Genomic DNA, 12,485 nt, shown 5'->3' with positions numbered 1-12,485 from the left:
ATCAGGGTATTGGCTTATATGATTCATCTGTGAATCCCATAAAGACTGTGGTTTTGATTGGGCTAATCCTGGAGAGTTAGAATTGTGTGCCCTTACATTATGTGGCAGATTTATTTAGGTTTGAGTTGTCTTTTACACGAAAATTCGAGTTTTCGAGTTGTATTTTTTTGGTCAAAGCTCAAATTTTTGAGTGAAAAGTTTTTTTTGTTTTTTTTTTATACTTGAACTTTTCTAGATTTATTGTACTTTCGACCTTGGAAATAGCTCAAATCAGGAAATACAGAATCTAAAACCTGTCGAGGTCATGTAGGAGTCAATGGCAGAGGTCCCTTGAAACATTTGAAAATGTTAACAGCCTGCATGATGATCTTGAAGTTTTTTTTGGAGAGTTTTGCCTGAAAACTTGAATGATTCAAGCGAGTTTTTATTTCACCGAAAACTTGATTAATTAAAAGTTTTTGGGTTTGGTACATGAACTCGCAGAATCAGGTTTTTGCCATTCGAGTTTTTTCTGAAATAAGATACCATTTGAGTTGTGAGTTCATTCAAGGTATAAAAAAAATTGAGAAATAACTGCCTAAGTGCCAAATATGATTTATGTTTTTATTCCCAAAGATTTAGGGTCTCTGACAAGGTACGACGATTCAGCAGTGTCCACCGACTGGCAGAAGAAACTCACTCCTGAGCAATATTATGTGACGAGAGAGAAAGGAACAGAGTTGGTAAGTATCCTGCTCAATATCAGATTGGTCCCATAGTAAGTGAGGTTGGTAAAAAAATACACCGGTGCATTAAGTTCAGCCTTATCCAAAAGCTTCCAACTATGAGACTGATTGCACCCGGCCCTACAGTAGCGCTGCCTACAGTCTAGCAAGCAGTTACCTGAAACCTGTTGGATGGACTTTATGCTTATTAATGATGAGGTGTCATTGCACCTTAGACTGTATCAATGCAGGGAGTTGTAGTGAAGCCACAATATATATAGTGAATAAAGTACCCCCTCTTGTAAAATATAAGGATATTATTAGTTACCGAGGCGTTTCATGACCATATAAAAACACGAGGCCAAAGGCCGAGTGTTTTTATACAGGTCATGGAACTCCGAGGTAACTTCTAATATCCTCATATTTTACAACTGGGGGTACTTTATTTATTATAATACACAAATTTTAGTGAGTCATGTGACAGAAATGACATCACTACTCACCGTTTATAACTGATGACATCACTACTCACCGTTTATAAGGATATAATTTACAGGATATTCATGGCTTTTGTGTATTATATAAATATTATTATCAGCTGGTCAGGACAAATGATAGATTGCTGTATCCACATACAGTGCAGAGGATAAACAACAAAGACGCTAGACCTAAATTGGCACATTATCTGCTTGTAGTCCATGCCCTGTCAGAATAATGGAGGGGATGTACATATTTTATTTTGTAAAGTGAGCAATGGCTTCTAACATGTAGCACAGGCTTACAACTCTCACAGGCACTACTAAATTGGGATAATGAGTTCATCAAAGGGGTTGCTAGGGTCCAAATTGCCATAGCAACCACACATTGATTTGAATAAGAGACAGGACTTTGAATAGGAGAGTTCCTGAATAGAATTTATTACATACTAAAAGTTAACTTTAAGGGGAACCACCAATTTAAATTACTTGGTAATTAGAAAAGGAAAGCTAAAGACAGGCCTGGGGCAATATACTGTACATCTCTAGCTCTGTGCATTTTCATACTGAAGAACCTATCAACACCTAGGAAATTAGGTTTACTCCAGTGAGTATCTCATACCATCTCCACTGAAAATAACACTGGCCTTATATGAAAAGCAGGTAAGGAAGGTGTAAATAATAAAGATTTTTCTTAATGGGTGATTGGGTGCTTCTCCTCCTCCTCCATCCTATGGCAACTGTTACATAAATACTCCCTGCACCCTGCTAAGCTAACTACTATAGTGGGAAAAGTTCTCAGCCAGTGTGCCGGACACCCTATGGGCACCAATAGAACGCCTAATTACTTTAAAGCCGCCCTAAACTTCTATGTAGCAGTGCCCAGGGGTTCTGTAGTATCAGATCAGCTGGAGATTTACTTGCTGATTGGAAGAAACTCTCTCTCTCTCTCTTTCTCTCTCTCTCTCTCTCTCTCTCTCTCTCTCTCTCTCTCTCTCTCTCTCTCTCTCTCTCTCTCTCTCTCTCTATATGCATGCAAATTATATATTCACCTTTCTAAACAATAAACAACAATAATGTACCCCACATTGTAAAATATGATTATATTACAAGTCAATGAAATTTCCATGACCATATAAAAGCACAAGGTTGCAGGCTACGTTATAAATGGATCTCTATCATTCAGGTATAATTATATTATAATAATTATAAGGAATAATGTACCCCCTGCTGTAAAAAATAAGGATATTAGAGGACACTTAAGAGTTTGCAGTAGCCTTCAAGTGCTTTAATACATTTGGTAGAATTCCAAGTGTAAATTCATATATCCTCATGTTTTTAAATAGGAGATACATTATTTTTTGAATATAATACAGGTGTAGGATGTCCATCTCCCATAAACTCCATTTCAATTAAATAATTGAAATTTTATAAAAGCCATACCCAGGGCGTTCAGTATCACCTCCTTTCTTATTCTCATGCTTTACCTTGATTTCTCCTTCAAATTTAGGACAGCAGAGAGTAATTTTCTGACTTTTGGTATCTATCTGATGGAATAAATAGAAAGTGCCCTGTAAATGGAAAGGTTACAGATGTAGCTATTTCTCTGTATAACCCAGATCCAGCCCTTATGCGTGTGTGGGCATTTTTTCCATCAAAGTGCAGTCTTTGGCTGAAATTGTACAAATTGTCCTTTGCATCACACTGAGCTAAACGTATTGTTGTGTATTTAGCCTTTCAGCGGTATCTACCTGAACAATACAGAGAAAGGGATGTATCATTGCGTTTGCTGCAGCGCCCCGCTGTTCAGGTAAGAACACCATTATTTTACTGTACGTGTTTTTTCTCGCTAGCTGAGCTGTAGATTACTGCAATAAAAATCCATTGGGAGAGAGAGAAAGCACAAACCCATCATTACCTAAACACCCGGCTCGCTGTGGTGAATTTCACCGTCCGACCGTCTCAGTGCAATTTTAGAAGATGAATTGAAATACCGTCATTATTCTTTCATTTCAAGAACCCTTACAGCCAGTGAAAGCACCGGGTTTCTGTATTTTGCTGCTGGACCTTGACTGTGCTCAGCCGGTACGAAGTGGAACTGGAATTTCCCTTTTCATGCCCAGCTCGCTGCTTGAGAAAATGAAATAATATATCGGAGGCCATGAAAATGGAAAATAGTCTCAAATTTCATATCCGTGTTGCGGAAAAAGGTGCAGATTTACAGAAACCTCAAAACATATAGGCATTTCCCTGTTCTGATTTGTAGTTCAGGTATAGAACCTGTTATCCAGAATGCTCAGGACCTGGGGTTTTCCTTAAGAAGAATCTTTCCGTTATCTGGATTCTTATACCTTAAGTCTACTAGAAAATCATGTTAACATTTTGATTTCAATAAGGATTAATTATATCTTAGTTTGGAATAAGTACAAGGTCCTGTTTTATTATTACAGAGAAAAAGGAAATCATTTTGAAAAATGTAATTATTTGGATAAAATGGAAATGTTCTTTTAGTCATTTCGCAGCTTTCTGGATAATGGAGCCAATACCTGCTATCCCACAGCCACAGCCCTTCCCAGAGACTATTATCCACTGTTACTATAGGCACCATCTCTCCCTACTATACCTGCTATCCCACAGTCACACTCCCTTCCCAGAGACTATTATCCCACTGTTACTATAGGCACCATCTCTCCCTACTATACCTGCTATCCCACAGTCACACTCCCTTCCCAGAGACTATTATCCACTGTTACTATAGGCACCATCTCTCCCTACTATACCTGCTATTCCACAGTCACACTCCCTTCCCAGAGACTATTATCCACTGTTACTATAGGAACCATCTCTCCCTACTATACCTGCTATTCCACAGTCACACTCCCTTCCCAGAGACTATTATCCACTGTTACTATAGGCACCATCTCTCCCTACTATACCTGCTATCCCACAGTCACACTCCCTTCCCAGAGACTATTACCCCACTGCTACTATAGGCACCATCTCTCCCTACTATACCTACAATTCCGTAGCCCCTCCCAAGAATCTATAGGGGCCCCTATGCTGTCTGCATAATAAAAAATACTATTGTATTACTGGGCTCCCCACACCCTAATTATTAATTGTAACTGCTACTCTGTCCCTAGATATGTAGGGCCTAGGGATGGGCGAATTTGACCCATTTCGCTTCGCCAAAAATTCACCGCTGGCAGAATGACGCTGACGCCCATTAAAGTGAATTTTTTTTGATGCGCTTCTTTTTTTTGTCGCACAACGCCATACAAGTCTATGGGCGTCATTTCTGCGGCGAAACAAGGTGAAAAAATTTGCCCATCCCTAGCAGGGCCCTTTGCTTTCAGCTTCATGAGCTGACCTTTAGTATAATGCCTTTTATGCTGAATCCTACTGGTTTGCAGTTCAAGTCTAGATTGAAAGAAATATGTTCCTGTTTACATACTTTTTGTAAAAGGTTTCCATGGAATGCAACAAACATTTTTTCTAATTGTGCAGAATTACAGAAGCAAACCCCTTTATTGATTCCTGTGGGCTTAGTTACAGAGAGCCATATAGACCCATCGCTGCCATTGGAGTGCCCAGCACAAAGCAATCAGTGTCTCTGGGATAAGGGATTTCACCAACTATAAAAATACAGCACATCCCTGTGGTTACAATAAATGGACCTGAGTGCTCAGGGAAGAAACGACTAAAAGCAGTGAATTATTTGAGGAAGGGCAGCGTTGGTGGGAAAACAAGTTCTTGGTGGCAGCGGAAGATTGATGTGAGCCGGGGAGTCATTCATAATGTCCATGTGTTCTCTCCGTATTTGCAGCTCTGAAAAGAAGTACAACTCTGGGACAGGGTGGCCTTCCTTCTCCGAGGCGTATGGAGCACAAGAGGCTGATGAGAGCAATACTAATGTACTGAGGCGGCTGGATAACTCTCTGGGTTCCACAGGCACTGAAGTCATTTGCAAAGAGGTAATCTCGAAAATCTCCAAATAAAATTAGAAAAATAACTGAAGAATTGGACAGTTTGAAGGAAAACAGCTTATGTTGGGATATAACTGTAGTACAATTGCACTTGTATGGTCTGCTAATGATATTATGCTAGGATTAGCCCCCTCTCTATGAATAGCCCCCTCTATATGAGGGAATATGCTCCCTCTGGTCCCAGTACCAGTATGTGTATGAGCAGATTGAGAGTCGCCATATATTCCACGCTTGGTTGGTAAATATTTAATTAGCTGATCCCATAGTTGCATAGAAACACTGAGAAATCCGATGTAAGAGTCTGAACTGTCTGCCTTCTAGAGATGTCTTATTTTAATGATAGAGATATCCTAGGGTGAAACCTATGCTGCATGTTCGGTCTATTTTTACTCACTCTCTAGGCAGACTGAAGATAAAAGCAGATCAGAATGAGAATATTCTGTATGAGATATGCAGTCAGACCCAGCTCTCGTTGTGTGTACAGACCAAAGAGCAATAATATAATATTGATGATGTGACCTTCACAATGCCCTCTGTTTTGCTATCACAAAGTAAGTTATGTATGTACAGTATGTATTTTTTTTTATTTGTATAGGGCTCCTTGAGGGCAAAGCACTGTTCAGCAGAACAATAAATTAGTAGAAGAAACAGGGGGTCATTACAATAATAAGTACAAATAAGTATAAAAATACAATACACATAAATACAAAGTATAGCTGCAATACTTATTAATTGCTTATTGTCAAAAAGACAAAAGGATGGAGGTCCCTGCCCCATAGGGGTTGCAATCTAAATGGGAGGGTAACATACAGACACAAATTGGAGGGAAATTAAGTGCTGTAAGTTACAGTAGGTGACACTGCCATTTAAGTGCAAGTTATAACATGGCTCACGTTGAGTTTACTTACATAAAAAGAGACGGATAAAGTAATAAAAGCCAGTGATTGCACCAGGTCTAGGATCCATACAATCAAACAGCACAGAGCAGCAGCGTTTCTAGAGGGGGGCGGGCCCTGGTGCGTGACGCACAGCCGGGCCCTGCCCCCCTCTGTACGGCGCGCTGACAGGGTGATTACAGTGGCGTGCGGCGCTGCCGGGGGACCCTGAGGGGATGCGGGCCCTGGCCCACTCGCACCCCCTGCTCCCCCGGTATTTCTGCCACTGGCACAGAGTTTACTGGTCAGCCGGTTGCTCTGGGTTACAAGACCTGGTGTTGCTATAGAACACTCAAAATGAATGACATTTCCCTCTCTCTGCCCACAACTGTCGTCTAAGATATAAATGTGAGTCTCTTTCCTTTGTCTTTCAGTGTGATGCTCATCTTGGCCATGTGTTTGAAGACGGACCTCCGCCCCATGGTCAGAGGTTCTGTATCAACAGCGTCGCATTGACTTTTGTAGCTAGTTCAATGTAATGAGTGGTGCTAAATGTGAATCAGTTTATTTCCATTGAGAATGTTACTTGTTTAGTGTTGGCATCAAACAGATCCTAAGGTGAGATTCTATTCCATTATCACGTGTGTCTCTCAAGCTGGCAATACAGGCACTAGGAATAGAATTCACTATGGTATTGACTAAACTGGTTACTTCCCATTAATCACATAATCATCTTGCAGAGTTGCCATCAGTTGGAAATCATCGGCAGACATACATGGCATTTAGATCACTGATAACTAGATATTACTGGGCTCCACAGCAAATTATTTTTCAGCCCCACAAAATGTCTAGAGGTTGACCTGTTTTACCAATATTTATTGAAATTATATATGAATTAGGGCCTTATGGGGCTCCTATACCTCCTGGGCCCCCCTGCAGCCACAGGGTCTGCTTCCTCTGTAGTTACACCCCTGCTATTTGCAATAGTCACACTTCATCATGAGCAACAGACAAAACATCCAATCATCATCATCATTTATTTATTTATGCAGCACCTGCAAGTTACACAGCACTTTACATTCGTGTATAACAAAAAAAATAAAGGAATAGAAAGAAACCCCGTCTATGACAATTAATTGGTGTCTGGTGATAGATTCAACCCCTACCAATAAGATAGGTGATTGACTTAAATAAAAGTGCAGTGCGTGCCTATTCTTTTAGTTCATCAACGATAATATATGAAAACCAATCACTTCCTGAATCAATTAATTCCAAGCCAATTCATAAATAAATAAATATAAAGTGCAAATTAGTGCATATACCCAATGACTGCTGCCCAGTTAATGGTAACAACCAGTTCATTGACAATTCATGATTGGACTCGAATAAATTAAGTTAAAAAATACCAAAATTCATTAGGAAGTGCCCAACATTTATACACACGTGCTTAATAAAAAATTGATGTTTTTAGGTAAGGTGCCAGGCATACAATTATCTATTACTAAAAGATAAGTTAATGAGAAAAGTTTAAATCTAATTGATTATAACCAAGGATTGGGTAAAGGTCAATCAGAGAGTTTTCATATATTATCGTTGATGAACTAAAAGAATAAGCACGCACTGCACTTTCATTTAAGTCAATCACCTATCTTATTGGTAGGTGTTGAATCTATCACCAGACACCAATTAATTGTCATAGAGGGGGTTTCTTTCTATTCCTTTATTTTTTTTGTGCACTGATTTTCTGACGGTTGTTAGCCCCTGATTGTGACTTTTGAGAATTTGTTACTTATTGTGATTGAAGAGTCCTTTCCTTTTAATTCATTCATGTATAACATACACGGTTACACAGTAAAAATGAGTTCAGTGGGACCTGCTCACAAGAGCTTACAATCTACGGTCAATATGATTGTGACCGGATCTGCAAACAGGGCCAGAACTGAGCAGATCTGATCTTTCTGCCGTCAGGTTAATGAAAACACCAGTGTATCCCATATGACATTAATCTCAATCTACTTTAGCGTAAGCTCCAAATAATTATAAAACTGATACAAATCAACCAGTTTTTCTTCACCTTTGTGTATTATAAAGAACTTCAACATCCCATCCTACTAAGTATTTCCTATTGGACATCTGGGCAAAACGAGAAAGTCTTTGGTAATTATGCCCTTCAATACTCTCATCAAAGACATTGAAATGGTTTTAAAATAATAGGATTTCACTTCTCCGCATTTTTGTTACTAGTTTGACTTTATAAACAGGGCCTTTAATGCTGCTCAGTTGCACCAACTCCGTAATTTTTGGATTCAGAAAAATACTGAACTGTTTGCCAAAAAAATTAGCTATATGCCAAACTGAATCCAGACCTGAATATACATATTGAAATTTTAACAAATTTCTAAAAAATGCACTCCTTCCAAAGCTTGTCACCTTCTATGTCCTGTGCTGTGAAGCCTGTGAGTTCTAATTTGGCTCAAAATAAGGATTAAGTATTCATTTTAGTACTGCAAAAAGTTGATAATCTGTGATTTGGTGCAGCAGTTTGATCATTGTCAGGGAAGTGAACCAAGATTTTGTGCTGTTCAGTAACTCCTTTACGTATGGAAGTTAAACCATTGCCCTTGCCACTGATCTAGTCATTGTTATTAGGGGTGCACCAAATCCGCATTTTGGGATTCAACCAAATCTTTCACTAAGGATTTGGAGATTCCAACCGGATCATAATTTGCATATGCAAATTAGGGAGGAAGCAAAAGGTGGGAAATATTTTTTTTACTTTCTTCTTTTGTGATGAAAAGTCACACGATTTCCCTTCGCCATCCCCAGCGTCGGACTGGCCCCCTCTCCCTATCTCCTGGTCGTAAAGAAAAAAAAAAAACAATTTGCGGTGCATCACTGTGCGGCTATGTGTGTGCATGTGCGCCGTGCAGCTCCGTGTGTGCATGCGCACTGTGCGGCTTCTTGTGCGCATGTTCGGCTTCTTGTGCTCTTGTGCACCATTACGCTTGGGGGGTCCGGAGGGAGGCCCGGGATAGCAAGTCCCAGTGGGCCCCGGGCCCCCCAGTCCGACCCTGCCCATCCCTAATTTATATGTGCAAATTAGGATTCAGATGCTGAAGAAGGCCAAATCCTGTCCGAATCCCGAACTGAATCGTGGATTCGGAGCATCCATAATTTTACATGTGCGTAATTGCTTCTCTATTGGCACTAGTGATGTGCGAGTCGGGACTTCCCCGACCCGCACCCGACCCTAACCTGCCCTCCCTTGGCATCCGTACTTCCAGGTTCCTTTTATAGACCCGCGCCGCCCTGCCGATGGTGTCGCAAAAGGGGTGGGGTGAGCAGGTGCAGCGTCTATAAAAGACGAACCCAAAAGTCGGCATTTGACGAATCGTGCGAGGTCGGCCCGAACCCGGCCGTCCCGCGGGTATACGGGTCTGCCCGCACATCACTAATTGGCACCCTATGGAACTCTCTGATGTTGCCAGGTGCAATTTGACCACATGAATGTGAGTGTTGCACCTACAGAACCTTCATCCGCCTGACACCAAGCCACATGTCATCCACACGTTACCCACAGAACGTTTTGAGTTTTTGAGAGCTATGGAATGATAATGCTGTAATAAATGCTGGTGCTTTCAGCCTTTATGACGAGGATAATGAAATAGAGTCTCACCTTGTTGCCTGCATGCTGCATTGTTTTTTAGATTGTGTATTAAATCTGACATTACCAGTACAAAGCATCAATAATGTGCCATATTGTGTGTTCTATGTCTTTAGATTGTACCAGGTGCCTGTCAGTTCTTATTTTTGCCAAAAAGTACTCCTGGTTTTAACCCTTCCATCTACTGGAAGGAGCCTCATGGAAAACATTTAGATTTTCTGATGTTGCTGATCTGGGGGTCCAACTCCCAGACCCCCCCTGCAGCCAATGGGTGCCAAAAGAAAGTTATTAAATAAAGGGTGATTAGCTGCACACAGGCCATTAATGAGCAAATATGGCTTAATGAGAAGATAAATAAACATAACACAATCAGTTAATATGAAAGGGAGCTACATAAACCACTTTTGCACATATTTCTGTACATAAACTCCAATGCGTCTGTTGGCATATATATATATATATAATCCATCCAAAAGTCGGCACTCTCGAAAAATAGAAATAACTTGCCTGGGTGCAGTATCAAAATTCAAAGTAATAGTCCATCGCATAGAAACCGCACTCACAGGTCTTAAGTATTTTTAAAAAAATGTAATTTATTATCATATTGGCGCTGGCGTTTCGGCCTAGTCCTAGGCCTTTCTCTAAGTGCCACTTTGAGAAAGGCCTAGGACTAGGCCGAAACGCCAACCGCCAATATGATAATAAATTAAATTTTTTAAAAAATACTTAAGACCTGTGAGTGCGGTTTCTATGCGATGGACTATATATATATATTTTACAAGGATAAGTGTTTATATTTTACAAGGATAAGTGTATCATAAACAGCTTGGCTACCCACCGCTACCCGCTGTCCGTCATCACCAGCCACGTCGATGGGAAACCATTGTATTTTGTCACTGTAAATTTGTACAAAAAAAAAGTCTTTATATTCAAGATGTGTTTATAGAGGATATTGCTCAGAGTACTAAATAAAGTGTTTTACATTTCAATATAATATTTGTTTTACAATGCTTATATTTTACTCGACTCATATTGGGGGAAGAGGGCCGGGTTGCTAATATCTATTTATTTTAGGAACATGTGTTCTGTAGAAGTTGTTTTAACTAGTACAGATATGGGATCAGTTATCCAGAAAGCTCCGAATTATGGGAAGGCCATCTACCATAGACTTTATTTTATCCAAATAATATAAAAAATTAAAGTTTTCCCCTTTTTCTCTGTAATAATAAAACAGTAGCTTGTACTTGATCCAAACTAAGATATAATTAATCCTTATTGGAAGCAAAACCAGCCTATTGGGTTTATTTAATGTTTACATGATTTTCTAGTAGACTTAAAGTATTAAGATCCAAATTACAGAAAGATCCCTTATCCCAGGGGTGTCCAAAAGTTAGATCGGGATCAACCAGTAGACCTTTAGCTGGTGATCAGTAGATCTGTCAACAAACAGCTTGTCTAAATCTCCCTCCTGTTTTATTCTTTTCATTCAGATATTTATTTCAATAAGGTTACATAAGAAATGGGTGTTTGTTAAATATAACATTAAGGGGTAGATTTATCAAGGGTCGAATTTCGAAGTGATAAATACTTCGAAATTCGACCCTCAAATTGAAATACTTCGACTTCGAATATTGAAGTCAAAGTATTTTTCACCAAATTTGGCCATCGAACGATCGAACTAAAATCGTTCGATCGAAAAATGATTTTACTTCGATGTGTGAAGACTTAGAAAAATGGTCTAGAAGGTCCCCGTAGGCTAACATAGCACTTCGGAAGGTTTAATTTGGCGAAGTATTGAAGTTGAAGTTTTTTTAAAGAGACAGTACTTCGATTATCGAATGGTCGAATATTCGAACGATTTTTACTTCAAATCGAAGTCTAAGTAAATTCGAAGTTGTAGTATCCTATTCGATGGTCGAAGTATTCAAAAAATTACTTTGAATTTTGAATTTTTTTACTTTGAAAATTCCCTCTAATTCACTTCGACCCTTGATAAATCTGCCCCTAAATATTTTCTCATAAATCAGTATTTGATATTTTCCATGGAACAGAATGCTAATAATGTTTTATGGATGTAGATCGTAATGGGACAACATCACTAAATGTAGACCTCGCATTAGCAAAATGTGGGTACTCCTGCCTTTTCCAGAAAACCCCAGGTTCTGAGCATTCTGGATAACAGGCCCCATACCTGTATTATATTAAACTAAGTACATGTTTATGCCTACCGATTAGCAGGCCTCGATTGCAGCCATTGGCACAAATCAATGTCTCACGCTGATAAAGTGCTAAAAAGGTTGCTCTGTGCCAGTTGTAGGAATGTTAGAAATTGTGGGAGTGCTTTCCATTTGGATAATGCTCCTTGGGAAGGGACCAAGCACTAGAGGACCTGTATGCTTACCAGGAATTTAAAGTCTGAGCAGAGTGCCCTAAAAAATAACAAGATGATAAAAAATATCAGCATAATGTTGAGATACCTTTGGCACCTGTATGCAAAGTGCCACATCTAACTCATAATTCACAAGTTCAATGCCCTCCTTGAAACCATTTTAGCAGCCTGTAGTTATATATATATAGTCCAAGCGAGTATGGGACGCACACCATGAGTAGAATTCAAATGCTGGGTGCCAGTCTGTAAAATTATCAGGATACACAGGTCATCTAGTCATTCAGAGGTTTATTAGTGGACCAACGTTTCGATTCCGTACATGAATCTTCGTCAGGGTGACCCTCAGTACCCTCCAGTACGGAATCGAAACGTTGGTCCACTAATAAACCTC

At 39.7% G+C, this 12,485-nt stretch overlaps 1 protein-coding gene across 1 annotated transcript in view; it reads left to right on the top strand.

Annotated features, from left to right (window-relative positions):
• Positions 1-7,191, top strand: part of msrb2.L (methionine sulfoxide reductase B2 L homeolog) — a 13,395-nt gene extending 6,204 nt beyond the window's left edge. The window contains exons 2-5 of the mRNA XM_018267272.2: positions 616-722; positions 2,914-2,990; positions 5,007-5,154; positions 6,476-7,191. Coding sequence (XP_018122761.1) covers positions 616-722; positions 2,914-2,990; positions 5,007-5,154; positions 6,476-6,580 — 437 coding nt within the window. The 3' untranslated portion in view covers positions 6,581-7,191. The remainder of the gene's footprint in view (positions 1-615; positions 723-2,913; positions 2,991-5,006; positions 5,155-6,475) is intronic.
• Positions 7,192-12,485: the final 5,294 nt, after the last annotated feature.

The sequence above is a fragment of the Xenopus laevis genome, chromosome 6L (genome assembly GCF_017654675.1).
Source record: "Xenopus laevis strain J_2021 chromosome 6L, Xenopus_laevis_v10.1, whole genome shotgun sequence".
In the NCBI taxonomy this organism is placed as follows: Eukaryota; Metazoa; Chordata; class Amphibia; order Anura; family Pipidae; genus Xenopus; species Xenopus laevis.
This window is presented reverse-complemented; position numbering and strand designations above follow the sequence as displayed.